The sequence below is a fragment of the Ochotona princeps genome, chromosome X, assembly GCF_030435755.1.
Source record: "Ochotona princeps isolate mOchPri1 chromosome X, mOchPri1.hap1, whole genome shotgun sequence".
Taxonomy (NCBI): Eukaryota; Metazoa; Chordata; class Mammalia; order Lagomorpha; family Ochotonidae; genus Ochotona; species Ochotona princeps.
In genome coordinates this window covers 92,082,768-92,101,955 of record NC_080865.1, presented here as the reverse complement: position 1 = coordinate 92,101,955, position 19,188 = coordinate 92,082,768, and the positions used below count along the sequence as shown (strand labels likewise).

Genomic DNA, 19,188 nt, shown 5'->3' with positions numbered 1-19,188 from the left:
TTTAAAAAATATATATATTTTTGAGGCAGACACACACACACAATGAGAGATGGGGGAAGGAGAGGAAGAGAGAGAGAGAGTGAATAAGAGTACTCCTATGCTGATTCATTCCCCAAGTGCTTATAACAGCCTGGAGTAGTCACTTTCAAACCCAGGAGCCAGGAATCCAACTCCTTGAGCCATCACCACTGCCTCCCAAGGCCTATGGAGCAGCAGGCTGGAGGTGAGCCTCCAACACTCTGATTTGGAATTCAGTTCTCTTAATCAGGCCAGACACCCACACCTAAGTTTATCTTTCCATTCCATTTCCTTCACCAACCTTTTAAAGCATCCTCATGTAATATCTTCAGCAGTCCTGTGAAGGCAGTATTGTCGTCCTCATTTTGGAGATCACAAAAGTTCAGGTTTGAAAGACCTGGGTCACATAGTGACTTGGCAAGCAGAGCTAACCTCTCTTGTGGCCCCTGTAGAACCTCACATGCCCAAGATGGCTCTATGGTGGGGGCACAATTCATTGGTAACAAATCAGGACGTGTCCGGTGAACATCTCATCAGCATAGCCCCGGCTAATGCCCTCTCAATCCCACTGTGCTACATGTAGCACATTACATATGGAGACTAAGGCGCAGGCAATGAGGAATGAATTCCTAGTCTTGGGGAAATCAGGGCAACTAATAGCTGTGAGGGGAACGGCTGCCTCCTACACGGATGCTGCACGGAAATCTTCCCCGTGACTCCTTCACCTTTTGGAATTCCCATAAATATTCCAAGATTCCCAAACGCTTCTCAAGCACTCCTTTTCTTTCTTTCTTTTCTTAATTTCTCTTAAAACTGAACCAGAAAGCCGAGATGTGTGTGCATGCACAGATTTTAGAACTGTGTGTGGTGTTTTATGTGTTGTGGCTTGAAGGCTTTCCGTGCTATTTTCATTTTATAAATGTTTTCATAATCACCCAAATGGTACTGTTCATGCTTTTGTCACAAAATATAAACTACATTTCCTGATGGAAAATGCACTCATTCTGGGACAATGTCAAAAATTGGCCACAGAAGATGCTTCCAGTTTGCTTCCTAGAGTGTCTGTGTGGATAAATTATCAGGTGTTCGATTAAAACGGCAGAACTGTTTTTTTTTTTTTTTTAATTCCTATTGAAATCCTTGCAAGTTCCTCAAGTTCTCTCACTCGTGCATTTTACATGCTTTCCTTGTAATTAACATAAAGAAATTAATGTCTTACAAGCTACAATATTTGATGCCATATGAGTCCTGGGGATGTTTAAAGGGAGAAGAAATGTAAATAGGATGAAATTCTTAAGCAAGATTACTGATATGACAGGACTAAAGGGCTTGGGAGTGTGTGAAAAGTGCCTCTTTTCTTCCTTTTAATAAGTCCATTACTTGCACTTGGGCATATTTTAAGGTCCTTTTCATGCTGAATCTGGAGTTGAGCATGCTTTGCATTTCAAGCTTTGTCTATGAATCAGTAGAAGCCAAAGTTATTTCTGCTTTAAAATAACAGGAGCCAGGAACAGCTAATCTCTTTTCATTCTGAGTTCCTTACATTATTTTACTGGACAAAGTTTGTGTTGGCTACAAAACAGGCCATTCACAACATCTAAGAGAAGGAATTTAGGTAAGAATGAGGAGAGATTGTAGGACGTATAAAGACTCCCTCTCCTGAGGCCATTAAGAAATTCCAAATTGGCACTGTTTTGAATAGTGACATGGCATTAGCCTTGCTAATTTCAGTAATTCAAGCTGATAGCCAGTTTTTACCAATCTTTTGAGTGAAACCTTCACATCTGTACTGTATGGCTTCTCGGCTAAGGTGAGTCGATATTTTTAAATAGACGATTGGGAGTAAGTTGGGAAGCTAAACGTAAAGGGCTGTATGTTCCAAACTCTCTCCATAAAAGGGGTCCTTCTTTGTCTATTAAAGCAGAAATGAGAATATGAGACAGGATTTTTTCACTCCCTTATCTCATTGCGTCTGGCCTTTCTGATCTCTGGCTTTTAATTCTGTCCATTTCAATAAATTAGGACTAGCAAAGAAAGCAATCTGATAATTTTTTAATGGACAAATGATAGTTGTATGTACTTACAAGGTGAAAAAGTGATGTTTTGATATTTGTGAGAAGTCTGGCAAGTTAGTGGAAGGAAGTTCATGTTCCAAAAACTTATTGATAGATTTCAAAAATTGTGGACTTTTAATTTCCTTTTCCACAAATGTGTTTCCAGTCTTCTTCCATGTGGAATAGTTAAATCAGGGTTTTATTTTATCAAAAAAAATTTGATGACAATACATTGGCACTTCAGTTCAAAAAAAATATGTGCAAATAAACTGAGAGTTAATGGCAAAAAAAAAAAAAAAAGTCCAGGGTGATGAACTCCATTTTCGAAGAAGTATTCATTGAAGACATTCTCCTCACTCTCTCTTGACAAACTGATGCCTGCCATCATGCAGGAAAAAAAAAAATGCACGGGGGGGGGGGGGGGAATCTTCAGAGGTTTGCAAACAGAAAAGTAGAGCATTTGAAAGGGTGTAGAGTTTCCTTTCCATAGCAGCCGTACCCCATGGTGCCCGGGCTCAGACACTCCCCACACCAGGGAGGCAAGCCGGGGAGAATTTCCCCAAAGTGCAGTGCTAGCCACCCTGGGGGTGAGAGGCCATGGCCAGCACTCCAGGCCTTCTGTGCATCTGACCCTGGCTGATTGACGTGAGTTTCCTGCCAGTCAGTGACTGAGACCAAAGCACAATAGCGAGAGAGAGAGAGAGAGAGAGAGAGAGAGAGACAGAGACAGAGACAGACACTGATGTACAGAGATGTGGACACACACACGCAGAAGAGGTTGAGAAATTGAAAGAATGAATATGAACATCAAAAGGGAGTGGATAATGTGACAGCCTGAGAGATTTGCTTAAGTTCTGAGCACTGTTAATCTTCAGGGTTATCGCAAATAAAAACTGAGCATCTTAATGCTTTGGGAGTGTGTTGAAGTTTAACCCTAATATTTACTTAGCTTTGTTCACTTGAGAAGTGGTACACCTGTGCTACTGAAGAATCAGGCCTGGGAAGCAGTCTGCCCCCAGCTTTCTCAGAACACTCCAGAGGCTCTGTCACTTCCAATTCCCTGGGCAGCTTTTTGTTTCCCAGCCTGAAAAACTTCTTCCTTCTCAGCCAGTCATCCCCTTCAGGCCAAGATTTTGTTTTCTTCATCTCTGTATCCACCACAGCATCTTCCGCAGTGTCTGGCAAACAAGTGGCCAATTCGTGTTCATTGCTGCTGCTCTTATTTCCTCTACCATCTGCCTCTCTCCTCCTCGGCAGGGAATGCTTCAGGACAGCTAGCATGTCTTACACCGTGATCCCAGTACCTGGCCTGCCAGGATCCCAGTACATCAAGAAATGATTCTGACACCCAAGACGTGTTAACTGAGTTAACGCATAGAATTAATTCCAGTGTACTATGCAGCTAGCATTGTGACACAGCAAGTAAAGCCACTGCTGGTGGCAGCAGCATCCCATATGGCACAGGTTTGAGTCCCAGCTGTTCCTCCTCCAAACCAGCTCCCTGCTAATGGCCTGAGAAAAGCAGTGGAAACAGTGGACGATGGCCTTAGTCCTTGTTCTTCTACCCATGTGGGATGCCCAGAAGAATCTCCTGGCTCCTGGATTCTGCCGGGCCCAGTCTCAGCCCTTGTAGCCATCTGAGGAACGAAACAGTGAATGAAAGATACCCCCTCCACCACCAAAGAATAAATATTTTCTTAAAGATTTATTTATTTTTATTGGAAAGTAAGATATACAGAGAGGACGAGAGACAGAGAAGATGATCTTCCCTCCGATGGCTCACTCCCCAAGTGGCTGCAATGGCCAGAGCTGTGCCGATCCGGAGCCAGGAGCCAGGAGCCAGGAACCTCTTCCTCCAGGTCTCCCACGCAGGTGCAGGATCCCAAGGCTTGAGGCTGTCCTCGACTGCTTTCCCAGGCCACAAGCAGGGAGCTGGATGGGAAGCAGGGCCGCCAGGATTAGAACCGGTGCCCATATTGGATCCTGGTGCTTGCAAGGTGAGGACTTTAACCACTATGCTATCGTGCCAGGCACAGAATAAATATTTTTTAAAGTAATAAAAAAAAGAGTAATCCCACTGTACTAGCACAATATAAATTTGTTCACATGTGGCTGCTATAACCATTATTCATTCACTTCAATGATGATCCCTGACGACATAGGCAAGATGTTTTCTGTAAAGATTTATTGATTTTTTACTTGAAAAGCAAGTTTAGAGAGCAAGTGAGCAAGCAAGAGAGCTAGCTCTTCCATTTACTGGTTTGCTCCCCCAAATGGCTGTGACAGGTAGAGCTGGGCCAATTTGAAACAAGAGCTTGGCACTTCATCTGGATCTCCCATGTGGGTACATGGGCTCAAGCGCGTGTGCCATCATCCTATGCTGCCTTTCTAGGCATATTAGTAGGGAGCTTGATCAGAAATGGAGTGGCCAGGACTCGGACTGATGCCCTAATGGGATGCCAGCACCATAGGTGATGCTTAACCTACTATGCCATGGCAACAACACCCCAAAATGCTTTTCTAAGAACACCAAAGATAAGGTAAGAACACCAAAGATAGGGGGCAAGGGCCTCTGTGGCACAGTGAGTTAGGCCACTGCTTGTACAGACAGCATCCCATCTCAGAGTGCTGGGTTAAGTCCCTGCTGCTTTGTTTCCAGTCCAGCTGCGTGATAAGACTCCTGAGAAGAAGGTGTGATGGTAGAAGTGCTTGGGTCCCTGCCATCCACTTGGGAGGTCTGGATGGAGTTCCACACTCTTGGCTTCTGCCTTGCCCAGACCTGGTCATTGCAACTGTTTAGGGAGTGAACCAGAGGATAAAAGATCTCACTCCCTCCCTATCTGTAACTCTGCCTTTCAAATAATGTAAGTCCTTCCCCCCCAAAAAAAGATCAGGAGCCACAATTTGATATATGCCAGTATAGGATATATGCTAGCTAGTTTCCCTAAAATGGTATTGCAATGAAGAAAAGGCAAGGATGAACCAGATGGTTTAGGGGAAGAACCTGTAGAGGAAAGAGAAAAGTAGATCCAGAGGTAAAGGCAGAGAGGCCAGGATGTGAGAAATGCTGCCTCTCTGTTTTGTGGCCTGTGCACGCCTTAAATGGTACCTGCCTGCTAGACTGGCTCACTAGGACATAAGAAAGATAAACCTGTCCTCCCACTGCACCCTCCCCCCAAATCAAATGCAAAAAGGAGCCTCCTAAATTCTGCTGTAGGCTTAATACTAAGGAAAGTAGAGATTTCAGGCTTACTTACCTTCAGCTTTCTCCCTTGGGTGACCTAGACCGTAATCTGTCTCTAACCCTCTGTGAATACTTCTTCCATTTGTAAGGGAATTAGGGTGACCGAGAGGCTCCACTTACTTCCTCTAACCTGTTGGCAGAGAAATTAAAAGGACAACCAGAAACTGCTTTCCAACTGGAACTCTACAGGGTACAGGGAGAACTGATTGGGACAAATCAAATGAAGAAAACAATCTTTATTTAAAGAGAATGCATCTTTAATAATCGTAGTAATCCCTTCAGTAAATTGCTTTCTCTTGTGACATTGCATGCATAATTAGAGTTTGCTCACTTTGACTTTCTCTGCGTTGCCACTTGCTACTTAGGCAGTTGTGAATTTGCGGGCTGAATCATGCACTTTGTTCTCCCATTACATTTCTTGACCGAACAAATCTCAGCACTAAAATGTCAACCACTTTTGGAAGTGAATCAAAGGTCACTAGGTAATTATATTTCCTTTAACACTTTCACAAAAGATCTGGTTTATCCGTTGCTTAATGATTTCAGTTAATGCTTCTCTGAGAAGTATTCAGTGTGTTAAAATTGTACAAGTAAAGTGAAATATTCCTGGACCAGACCTTGTAGCATATCAGGTAAAGGCACCACTTGGGACTCCCATGCCCTTTCCCAAGCCATTGCATCCCGCCTGGTTCCTCTGTTTGTGATCCAGCTTCCTGCTAATGTACATCCTGGGAGGTGGCAAGTGATGACCTAAATACTTGATTCTCTGCCAACCACATAACCTGGATGGAGTTTCTGGATCCTGGCTTCTGCCTGGCCTAGCCCTAGATTTTGTAGGCGTTTGGGGAGTGAACCAGCAGATGGGAAAATAATCTCTCACTCTCTCTCTCTTCCCTCCCTCCTCCATCCTCACTGGGGTTCTACCTGTATTAGCATGCAACCATTTCCAAGGCATTATAGTCTCAATCCATTTATGAACATGCACAAAAGTATATTTACCAGTAATTACACCCAGGAAGCTGTGTGGTGGTGATGGGAGGGAGTAATTTGTCCTTCTACCTGGAATAGTTAGGTATTGTTTGGATCTTTAGCTTTAAGGAAATATTCAAATTTAGGGTAGCTTAGGAAGTAACAAAATCCACAGACTCTAGCAGCAGTGTGCCATGGTAGTTTTAGTTTGGAGGAGGGGAAGATGAGGCTGTTGGAGCTGACCTGGTGAGAGACAGAGAGATGGATGGTCCAGAAAAACACATGAATTGAGTGCAGATTAGCTTCGCCTTTACACACCGTCGTATGTGAAAGCCTTGGTTGGAGTACAAGCTGGGGCTCCTGATCTTGGCTTCCTAACAAGGCAGCCCCTGGGAAGCAGCGGTAATGGCTCAGGGAGCATGCGGCACAGACCTGGATTGAGTTCCCAGCTGCTGACTTCAGATTGGCTGAGCCCTGACTGCTGTGGTAATTTTCCAAGTGAGAAGGGAGATGTATCTGTTTATCCTTCTCGCTTCCTGTATGTGTGGCACCCAAATAAATAGAATCAAGTACCAGAAAAAGCCCACAAAGGAATTGAAATAACAGGAGAGGTAAGAGGGGACCTGGAGGAAGTCATGTCAGAAATAAGGGACCCACATTTCGAGCCAAACGATGACCAACAGTATCAGATGCTGAAAAGAACTCAAAGTAAAATAGCAAAAAAGATTTCCTGGAGGGACTCACTGTAACCTGGCCTGAAGGACATGATCAGGCTGATGAAAATGCTATAAAATTGGATTATGGTGATGGTCTCATAATTTAGTAAACTTACTAAAAATCATTGTTTGTATACTTGAGATTTACTGAAAATGGTTGAACTTTATGACTTGTAAATTATGTCTTAATAATGTTGCTTAAAAATGTAGAACAAAAGACTTCTTTGAAATGTAGTTTGGGGTTAACTATGTTTCCAACAGCAGACTTTGCAGTGTAATCCATCCTAATTAGCTTGGGAAAAGCCCCATGAAATAGCATGACAAGGAGTTTATGAGATAACCTACACCACACCTCAATCCCTCCACCCTGCCAGATTAACAACTGCTTTGTTTGATTTGGTTTCTTTTTTTTTTTTAAAGATTTATTCATTTTATTACAAAGTCAGATATACAGAGAGGAGAGAAAGAGAGGAAGATCTTCCATCCGATGATTCACTCTCCAAGTGAGCCGCAACAGCCGGTGCTGTGCCGATCCGAAGCCGGGAACCAGGAAACTCTTCCAGGTCTCCCACATGGGTGCAGTGTCCCAATGCATTGTGCCGTCCTCAACTGCTTTCCCAGGCCACAAGCAGGGAGCTGGATGGGAAGTGGAGCTGCCGGGATTAGAACTGGCGCCCATATGGGATCCCGGGGCTTTCAAGGCGAGGACTTCAGCTGCTAGGCCACGCTGCCGGACCCTTGATTTGGTTTCTACCAACCAAAGTATATCACTACCCTAGGACCTGTCCATGTTTGGATAATTGAAGATCACTTGTGTTTTAATTATTATTAACAGAAAGGGAGTGTAACTTGTCAGGCTGCAGCGCATCAGTCTTTATCTGCTTTTGTCGTTCTCCCTTGCATTTTACTGTGTTCCTACATGGGTTCACTCTTGGCCTTGCAATATCTGAGATTTCATCGCTGTTCTAAAAACTCTATGAAACTTAAAACCGTGATGCCTTGTCATTCTCATTTTCTTTCTGAATTAAACTTATCTAATCAAGACATATTTGTCTTGGTTAACAAGCACATTTAATGTATTCTGTGGTGAAGTAAAAAGAAAATGGAATGCTGTTGCCCCTTGTTAATTTTTTTTAAAGATTTATTCATTTTATTACAGCCAGATATACAGAGAGGAGGAGAGACAGAGAGGAAGATCTTCCATCCGATGATTCACTCCCCAAGTGAGCCGCAACAGCTGGTGCTGTGCCGATCCGATGCCGGGAACCTGGAACCTCTTCCAAGTCTCCCACACGGGTGCAGGGTCCCAATGCATTGGGCCGTCCTCGACTGCTTTCCCAGGCCACAAGCAGGGAGCTGGATGGGAAGTGGAGCAGCCAGGATTAGAACCGGCACCCATATGGGATCCCGGGGCTTTCAAGGCGAGGACTTTAGCTGCTAGGCCACGCCGCTGGGCCCGCCCCTTGTTAATTATAAGGAACCAAGGGTGCCAATTCTACAAGTGTTCTTTTTTATTGTTATTTTCCATTATACACTTTTATAGCTATAGGGCTTCCTCTTTCTACCCCTCGGCCCTGTTTTCCCCTGTATTTTTACAATAATATTCTCAGGCCTCATCATCTTATTTTGGTTCAGTGTCATTCTGCTGTGTTTTGTACTCTTCAGTGGTCTGGCTGGCGTTCTAGAACTTCCCTTTTCCCCCCTTTACATTTTATAGCTGCGTGCTTGGCATCTCCCTACCGTTCCTGGCCTCCTTTTGTACTTTCCTACTTTGTTCTAATGCCCATGATGCTGTTTGTATGCTGATCATCTAGCTGCTTCTCCTCAGTTGCCTTTCCACTGTGTCCTTCCAACTTATGGCCTAATCATGTGCCCAAACTGAATTCTCTCAATCTGAAGCCCTGCTTTTCTTCTACTGCATCCTGTGTGATCCATTATATGACCACATTGAGCTAGAGGCATGTTACCGACAAATGGGTGGTTGTTTCTGACTGGCGAGGGAAATGATTGAATGTAAACAATTCCTGGATTGGTTGAAACCATCTTTTACATAGGTGATGTTCTCATAGGACCAGCCCACATCATGTATCTATTTTATGTTATTTGATAAATAGGCGATAAACAGGCATAGTATTGGTAAACTGGAGAGCTTATATGGTTCTATCCCCCTCATTGGACTAACCAGTAAGTAGTTGCCCAGCCAGAATCACTTTGATTGCTAACCCTTCTAAACTAATCATGGTCCCCAGCAGACAATTGTTTTTCTTTGTGAGATGATCCAAAATGGTCTTTTTGGATTGCTCTGCACACACTGTCTGTGTTAAAAAGAAGACTGCAAAGGCCACTTTAACCCTTTTCGTTTCACCCATCATCCCTGTCATGCCTGAAATCCTAGTATCTCAAGGCAGGAAGAAGCAGCAGAAGTGATTTACCATCACTCTTCATTCTGCATAATTCCCTTCACTACAGTCTCTACCTACTGGCTGGCCAAATGGCCATGGACCACTTCTAGATATAAAGGCTACCCGCAGGCAGTGAGGCCTAAAATTTTTAGACCATGCTAATTATTAGAAAGTTCTTGATTTCTTCTGTTTTCAAAATTGCATGACTTTAGGTTTTTTAAATCCATATCTTTTCACTTTGAAAGATAAGAGCATGAAACATTGTGGTCTTGGACATGATTATGGAGCAAGAGGGATTTACAATAGAGAGGGGAATAACAAGCAAAACATGGGAAGTTTGCGGTGGGGATTGTTTAGCAATGTCAGGGAAGTAGGTCTGTGGAGCTAGAGAGGCAGACAAGAGACGCAGAGGGAAAAAGCTAACTTAGCGCACAGCTGTGAGCAGTGATAAAATGGAAAGTTAAGGAAGGAGATCCTGGAGCATCTTCTACAAGAAATGGAACCCAGATTATAAATTCTTAAGATTAAACACCAATCAGAGGATTGCAACCTCCTCCTTTGTCTAAGGTCATTGGAAAGAGGCCTTTGGGAACAGTAGAGAATGTTTTGTAGAGAAATGACAAGAACAGAAAACAATGATTGGACACAGGAAATTGGTTTAAAGAGCAATGGCAAGGGAAACAAGAGTGACGAGAGCAATGGAAAAGGAGGGGGAATGAAAGCAGAACTTTTAGGTTAAGGAATTATTGTATGCATTTCTGTGCCAGCATGTAATTGTATTTTCCTGGCGGTGGTCCCAAAGGCCTCTGCAAGGGGAAAAGGGTGCCAGCGTGTATTGCTGCAGGGATTGAAGTCTGTCTCTGTTCTATGAAAGCCAGGCAGGGGAACTTCATTAGCGAAGCTACATTTTAGTGTCGCAGAAACAGGCTCTTGAACCTCAATCGCCAGTGTGCCGTGTCCCTGGGAACCAGTGCGGTGGTGGGAAGGGCAAGGTGTGGCCCAGGGCTGCAAATATGAGGTAGGGACAGGGTTCAAAGGTCAGGGAACACAGTCACAATGGCTCCAAGTGAGAAAGAAGTAGAAGCTGCTTCCTGCCAGGGTGGTACACAGAATGCAGCACGTGGCAGCTGCTCACGGAGCAAGGCATCAAGTTCCAGGCAGCAAAAGGGAATAAGCAAGTCATCTGTGTGGATTCCATCCCCTTTGAGTCCAGTAAACTGATGCCATGGGTAAGCAACATGGACTGCTGCTTAAAAATGCCTTTGGAATCCAGAGGTCAGGGTTTGGGCACTGCCCTTGGCTTCCTGGCCCCGTCTTTGTTTTTAACATCAGCACGGAGCAACACTGGTTTTGTTCCCTAGGGAAATCACCAATTCAAAAGGCTCACACTTGGGAATTGTGTTTTGTAAGGAGATGGCTCTTAGCCTGCACTGTCTCAGTAGGGTTGGATTAGGTCTTCATTCATACAACTAGTTATTTAGGGGGCAGTGGATATGGAGGAAAGGCAGACTCATTTGCTACTTTGCTGGGCCTTAATGAGCGGGATCCAGACATGACTAATGCTGCCATGAGACAGGTGGAAGTTAGTGCTTTAAGACAATGTTGAAGAGGAGGGTAAAAGTTCTCAACTGGAGAGTAAAGGAGAAGATTTAGATGGAACGGTTAGGTGCCATCACAAACGAAAGAGGAAGAAAGCTTCCCAGTTGGCTGTTGATTTCTGGCCAGAGATGTTCCAAATGGCTTCAAGGACTTGCCTGTCACACCAGTAATTTTTCTTGCTGTTGAGCATTGCCAGGACATTGCAAAGCATTTTAGTTCACAGGTACATTTTTGTTAGAATCAACAACTGATTTTAAAAATGTCCAACATTTGGACATTTTCCAGCCCTGTAACACTGATACATCTGATGGAAACCTTGATACTCTTGGGCTCCAAGGGATACACACCCACTCCCTCAATCCCCTGCTTACCTGCAGTTGCATTTGAGTACAATAAGTATCATTTTGTGCTTTCTGTATCCTCAATGCCCATGGAGCATGCGTATCTGTTATAATCAGAGCTCCATGAATGTAAACATGTAAATAATTTCTTAAACTAAGTAGAATGTACTGTTTTTAAAACAGTAAGATTCCCAGCTTAGCATCACTTCTGTGAGTTACAAAAACAAATAAGTTGACTGAGCTTTTTTGTTTGGCTTGGTGGTTAAAATGTCGGTTAAGATACCTGCATCCCATATTAAAATACATGGGTTCAAGTCCCAGCTCCACTGCCAATTCCAGCTTCATGCTGGAGGCAGCAGTTGAGGACTCCAGTCATTGGTTTCCTGTCATCCATGTGAGAAGCCTAGCTTGGATTCTGAGTTCCAGGCTTCAACTTGGCCTTGTCCATTGCAGACATTTGAGGAATCAGGTGAACAAGCTCCCATCCACTGGTTGTCAACTGCCCAAATTAATAAATTTATTTATAAAATTTTAGTTTTAGCATGGTTGGTATATTTGAAAGGCAGAATGACAGAGGAGATGGGGAAAGAACTCTGCCATCCACAGGTTCACTCCCCAAATGCCTGCAAAAGCCAGGGCTGGGTCAAGTCAAAGCCAGGAGCCCAGAACGCCAACAGCATGTCCCACATGGGCAGCAGGGACTGAAATACACGTGCCATCCATCTTCCTCCGCAGAGTGTATTAGCAGAGAGCCAGATCCGAAGTGGAGCAGCTAGGACTTGAGCCACTTCTCTGATCTCTGGCTTGACCACAATGCCAACTACTCAAAACTGTTTAAAAATGTAGCTTCTGATTTAAATCTTGACAAAATCTGCCCTAACAGGGTAGATTGTAAATAAACATGTATTTCAGTGCTTTACAGAGCTTTCAAGTTCTCAGAGGAAAGATATGTAAATCCTGCTCTTCAGTGACTTAGCGAATTGTGCATTTTTAATCCATCTCAAGCCTTGCGTGTGCTTTTGCCTTAACACCCTAACAAGAAGCATTCAGGGCTCCACGGACCCATGGCTAGGTGTCCTGAACCTACCTATGCACCAGGTTGAGAAACTGAGGCCAAAAATGGGAGGCTACATCTCAACCTATGGAGAAAAGCCACTGTATTTTCACACCCCATGTTTGCCAGCTGGAATTAGCTATCCCATGCAAATATACTCAATTATTACAAGTGATTCAAGTATACATAACTCTGGTGGGGTATATTAAAAATTAACTTTTAAAATGAGTGGGCAACTCATTGCCACAACCCTCTTCCAGGTTAGGAAATTTCTTTTCCCTTTCTTTCTCTCTTTTTTTTAATAGCCACTTACTTGTTGGTCAAAAGGAAAAAGGCACTTTGGCCTAATGGGATCCCTTTACAAGGGAGCCCATTTTACAATTAAAAAAAAAGAGGCTTAAGTGTGCCTTGTCTCTTTTTAGTCAGATTTTGGTTTTTTTTAATATATCATAAACTCCCAGAGCCCTAAAGGTCAGGTCAGAAAGTTCCCAGAGGAAGGCGCACTAATGTGACAGGAAGGATGGTTGTGTTAGGGAGAGGCCAAGGAACCAGGATCTGTGTAGGATCCAGAAGCAAGGGCTCCTGTGGGAATGTACAGAATGAGCCCTGTGAAATAGCTCACACTGGCTCTGGAGATTTCCCCAATTTCAGTCTCTGCGGTATGCCAGGCAGTGTCCTGGGGGCTGGTGTACACAGCAAATGCAAATCACACGGCTAGCAGTGTGGCTCTATTACTATATTAGGGTCGGAATGAAGCCATCTGCTGGTTCAAGCTTGGCAAGGAAGAGACTCCCATGCTTGGCTCAGCAGCGGCATTCTCTCCCCCTGGCATTTTGCTAGTGGCTCTTCTGTCAGGCTGCCCCATTGAGTCTTCCTGTCGGTGTGGGTGATGCCCTGATTGCCGGCCATTGTCCTCTAATTGGTGCCTGTGCCCCAAAAAGGGGCGGCAGGTAAAAATTTATTCCCTAGTGTTTGCACAAACCCTCAGTGACTTGGCAAATGCTCCAAGGCTTGTCTCCCTGGCTGACAGTTCCTCCCTGCTCCATGTACCCGGTCAGCAACTTCTGTTCCCCTCCTCACAAGCTTCATGTATGCTAGCCTCAGTGGAAGGTGTTACTGTGCCAAGGGTCTCTCATCCCAAGATCAGATCAGCTGAAGGAGGAGGATTCAGAACTGGGTAAATGATGACCACCACCAGACAAAACATCCCCAGAGGAGCAACTGATGGACACAGCTTGCATAGGGTGGCTCTGTTGGGGCCAGCTGCCTTGGCTGCTCACATGAAAGGAATGATAGCAGCCTGCCATAGACTGTGCCCCCCCTCAGCGTTTGGAATCAGAACTGAAACAAGAAGGTAACTAAGAAGGTGCCCCGACTTCAAGATGAAGAAATTGTCTAAGGACAGAGTAAGCCAGCAGCCGAGCCAGCATACTGTAGCCTTCTTACCTGAGAGGCTCCTTTAGCAGGATGAATTGCTAAGGACAAGAAAGCTCTGCCTCCCAGTGCAGATCCTGGTGACTGTTTTAAATGATCACCTAATCTGCAAGTCAAATCACATGCAGGTGGAATGATAATCAGGATAGGATATGCATAATGAGTACAGGGTCTCTAGGAGTAGTTGAACTGTTTACAAATAGGAGTAGTTGAACTGTTTACAAATAGAAACTGTCTTCCTTCTTGGCCTGAAGAGAAAGGTTCTCACTGATGATCAACTTCAAGAATAGAAACAATTTGTGTGTGTTGTACAACATGCACCTAACAGAACAAAAGTATGTTCTGCCAAAAAAAAGTGTTACACATAAAAAGAAGAATGGTTTGTGGTGATTACCAGAATAGGCATGATTTGTAACAAACTTGGAAGTCTTGGGTCTGGTGCAGGTTTAGCTGCTTTGGAGGTTTCTTGTTGAAAACTTGTACCTGCTACTGGCTCATACCTAGATGCAGTTGTTTCCCAAGACTGCGCCCTTGAAGGGTCTTTCCCATTTAGGGTGGTCCTCCACGGTGTCAACAGTGATCTTTCTGAAAAACACAAGACATTATGGGGAAGTTTCCTTACTTAAAAGCCTTTGATGGTGTCCTATTGCCCGTACAATAGCTGCGGCATTCCCACTCTACCATGATTGGGCACTGACTGCTCCATCCAGCCTTACCTGCCTTTCCTCACTGCACATGCACACCTTCCACAGTCTCGATCCCCCTAGAGGATTCTCATAGCTCCTAACTGTGCCTTATCTATGTTTTCTGACAGTATTGAGTTTGCTTAGGCCAAACCATCTGCCTGGAATAGCCACTTCATTCAGCGCTGCTACAGCTCACTACTCCTCAACCTTCCTGGGGTATATTATATTGCAAGGATTTCAAAAAAGTCCACCCAGATCCTTCAGCTTGGAATTTTCTCTCCCTTTGACCCAGTGGTCTTTGGCTTGTACCTTTGAGCCAAGAAGCTAGTTGGCCTGTTTGAAGATCTGTTTCCCTTGCCAGGGTGTCGGATTCCTGAAGACACACGCCAAGGCTTTTCCAACACCTGTGCTCTAGACTGCAAGCTAGCCTTGGTTATTGGATCACATTGAATTACTTTGTGCAGGGATCTCAAATTGTGTTTATCTTTGATTAAAATCCTGTTTCTTCTGCTTCCCATAAGGCATCTTTGTTACACTAAGCTGTCCCCATTCATCTCTGACCTTTAGGTTGGTGGCCCAGAGGATAGCTTTGCCGAGATTCCCATTAACAAAGGCTACAGGAGCCTGATCATGGAATTGGGTTATAAAACCTGATATTCCTGAATGGTGAGCCTCAGGAAATCTGTAGCCACAGTTTAAGGAACATAAGGAGATAACATCCTGAAATATCCCTAGGAACTCTAGAGATTGGATATTTGACTCAGCTTTCTTCCAGGGATGTCTAATGGCCCAGGTCAGCTTTGATTGCCTCAGGGAAATAGACTGATAGGATAATCCTCATTCCAGATCCTCCAAGCCAGAGCTATTGCAGTATTTCACAAAGATCAACAGGACTGTATAATCAAATACGTGGTCTGATTTATGTGTAAATCCTGGCTTTGAGGGTGTTCTCTTTGGTTATGTGTTTTTCACTAATCAATTATTTTTTTCTAAGAAGTAATCCATTACAAGTTAATCACTGCTGTGTCTTTTGTATGCATAATTTTTCAAGAGGCAATACAGTTTCATATGTAAGAGCCAGAGCTGGATTCAAATAGCACCTTTGCCACTTACCAGCTGTGTAAATATGAGAAAAATAATTAAACTGAGTTTGAGCCTGCTTACCAGTAAAATGGGAATAATACCTATCGCGTAACACTGGAGAAGGGTAAATTAAATGAGATAATGTGTATAAACAGCATAACATACTGAATTTTCATTGTATGAAAGGCATTAACAGGAGGTTCCTTGCTAAAATTTCAAAACAGAGCCCAGGGGTACAAATAACAAAAGACATTTGGTGGTTTAAAAGTATTGGACTTACCGTAAGTGCTACAGAAGAAAAAGCTAATAGGGGAGGAGTATTTGAAGAGCAAAACAATTCATGTAGGAACTGAGTAGTCACACTAATAGATGCTGTTTCCTCGATGCTGGACAAGGGGCATCACCCAGCAAAGGAATCAGAGAGCAGTACTGAGAGCACTTTCGTTCAGGTCAACCCTAAAAATACTCCCCTTCATTGAAGTAGCAAAGTTGCCATAGGACTCAAGCAAGGGCTTTCAACAGAGTCAGCCATATGTGCCCTCCACTTGGGTGAAACCCGATCGTGACCTAAGCCCGGGCTGTCCTTGCAGACTGACCTCGTCTTTCTCTGTGTGCCCTGCATACTTCACCTTTTAGAGAAAGGGATTTAGTTTCCAAAGAGAGCAATAATACTCTATGTTCTGTTTCTTTGGGCATGTGAGATCCAGATCATAAGGTTTACAATAGTGGTTTTGCGTGGATAAGAGGGTTCCCCAGAAAATTTGAATTCAGTCGTTATCAGCACTCAGGAACACAAACTCCACTTTTATGGAAGGAAATATAATCTTGTTCATATAAAGAATTAGTAACAAAATTGGAACATATTTGCTTTGACTGTTATTCAAATGAGTAGAAAAATATCAGTCCCTGTTGGATTCAGAAGGATATGAACTATATAATACATGGAGACTGTAAACTAAAACGACAGAAAAAGTTCATCTACATGGTCATCAAAAACATGCTACTTAAAGAGACCTTACAATATCATCTAATTGGTGAAAATCTCTTCTCTCCATTGCGGCACATTTCCTTCTCATTGCGGCTGGCTTTAGAAAGTGTCATCACTGTCTGTGAACGGAGATCCCCTTGACCTTGCTGCCTGCCTCCGAGCAGCCCTGGGGCCCGAGCCCTGATGGGCACACATCAGCTGTGTGCTGTGTCCCCATGCTTTCTTCCTGTGACTTAGTGTTCCACCCCCTGTAAGAGGAGCTCTCTCTTCCCCTTCCTTCCTTCTGCAGAATCTCAGTCATTTCCTCTGTGCCTGTCATTATTGCATCTCAGTGTCCCAAAGGGATCCTTCCGGCCCCCCTTGGCCACAGGACAGTTGGCTGCGGGTGAGGCTGCTCACATCACTGGCACCTTCACAAAATAGTGAGACAGAATCATTGGCCATGGAGTCCAGAAGTACCAAGGGAGTAGATTTGAAAGAAATAGATCTTGAATTTGCTTGATAAACCACTATCTGCTTAGATTTGCCTTCTGCAAGATCTGTGGATTAGACCCACCCCAGAACATGGTGATTGCTTTTCAGAAACCTGAACATATCTCGGATTGGTAGGCAAAGAATGAAATAGCCTTACTCCTCACCTCTTTGTCAGTCTCAGCATGCTTAGTATCACTTTAAATCCTATGTTTGAGATCAGTTTTGTAGGAGGCGGCAGCAGGAAAAAAAAAAAAAAAACCCTACCAATAAAAAGAACTATTAGGGAAAAGTAAAGTAAGCTTCAAAGTCAAAACTACCGTATCCTCAACCCTAATTTAAAGCAAAATATCTGGGCAAGTAGTGTGGTGTAGCAGGTAAAGTTGCTGCCTCAGGGGCGCCAGTTCAAATCCCAGCTGCTCAACTTTCCATCCAGCTCCCTGATAATATGCCTGGAAAACAAGCAAAAGATATCTCAAGTGCTTGGACACCTGCACTCATGTGGGAGACCTGGAAGAAGCTCCTGGCTTTGGCCTGGCCATTATGGCCATCTGGAGAGTGAATGAGCAGATGAAAGACCTCTCCCCCATCCCTCCTCCTGTCTTTCTGAAACTCAAATATAATGAAACTTTTTTAAAAAGTACCCAAGGGAAAGTATATGCAGTATAGGACCCATATAAAGTATACATACAAAGACGCAAATGCAGTGGCAGGTGTTTGTGGCAGCAGTTAGGACAGGGCTTGTGATGCTTGCATCCCATATTGGAATGCCTGGCTCTAAGTCTTGGTGCTGCTGATATGCACCAGGTGATGGCGTAAGTATTTGGGTCCCTACCACTCACATACGAGGCTCACATTGACTTCCCAGCTGCTGCCTGTTATGGGTATTTGGGAAATAAACCAATAGATAGAGTATCTTGCTCGCTCGCTCGCTCTCCCTTCCACATACACATTTTGACAGCAATGAGATCTGGTGAAAATGACCTTCAAGCACAGCCATGTCCAGGAGATGTTTCACAGAACCAACCTGCACAACCGCAGGCAGGTGGGGGTGGGGAGGTTGCTATGTACTCACTCCCTCTTGCTATGACCGCTGGAAGGAATAATTTTAGCTGTATCCTGCCCTCTCTGCATACATACACCCATCCTTCTTCCCATCTCCTAGTGCCCTTTCTTTCCAAGGAAAGAAGGAGAGCCAGGGCTTCCTTCCCAGCCGTTTGAGACAAGTACTTGAGCTATGAGAAATGTCTACCTGATGCTGTGGGCACTCCTGCATTTCATGTCCTCCTCTTCTTTTTGCAGAACTGGCTTATGATTTGGACGCGGATGATGCTCCTGGAAGCAAGCAACACATGAATCCGAAGGACAATGAACTAATCACCTCGCAGAACCGGGGCCACACCCAGTCCCCCCTGAAGCTTTTCACCACAGTGGCCATTTATGTGGTGTGCTTTTTCTTGCTGGTGCACTGACTTTAGTGCCCAGCCCCTGTGCTGCCCTGCAGCACCCCGTGGTTTCCCCCTCTATGAAGGAAACCACCTCCTTAATTTTTTTCTATTTTTTTTATCTTGTTTACTTCCTCCAGCCATTCAGTAGAGGACCAATCCCATGTGATGTCTTCGAAAATCAAAGTGGCGTCTTTATGAGGAAGCTAATTTTAGTGGTAGGATAGATTGTACTTTTGCAGAAAAGGTAAAAACCAACTGTGCCAAATTATTTTCCTATGTTTGGCTGCTAGAACATGGTTTCCATGTGTCTTTCTCTCTCTTTGCATGGATTTCTTTAAAAAAATAAATAAATGATCAAATAAAATGTGTTGGGTCTTTTTTTCTTTTGGCAAGCCCTCATATATGGTGACCACATAATGCTTCTTCCAAACTTCCTTCCAATTCCTTATAATCCCCTCAGGTCCAGCCCAGCAGGATGCTTGCAATGTATTTTTCCACCTACCTTTTGGGTTTAAAAACTGACCCTCAAAGGCCAATGCCATGGCATAGTAGCCTAAGCCTCTGTATAGAAAACCCATATGGGTGTTGATTTGAGTTCTAGTGTCTCCATTTCTGATCCAGCTCCCTGTTAATGGTATTGGAACGCAATGAAGGATGGCCCAAGTCCTTGGGCCCCTACAC

General features: G+C 44.0%; 1 protein-coding gene across 1 annotated transcript in view; it reads left to right on the top strand.

Annotated features, from left to right (window-relative positions):
• Window positions 1-18,871, top strand: part of GPC3 (glypican 3) — a 383,088-nt gene extending 364,217 nt beyond the window's left edge. The window contains exon 8 of the mRNA XM_004587718.3: window positions 18,362-18,871. Coding sequence (XP_004587775.2) covers window positions 18,362-18,531 — 170 coding nt within the window. The 3' untranslated portion in view covers window positions 18,532-18,871. The remainder of the gene's footprint in view (window positions 1-18,361) is intronic.
• Window positions 18,872-19,188: the final 317 nt, after the last annotated feature.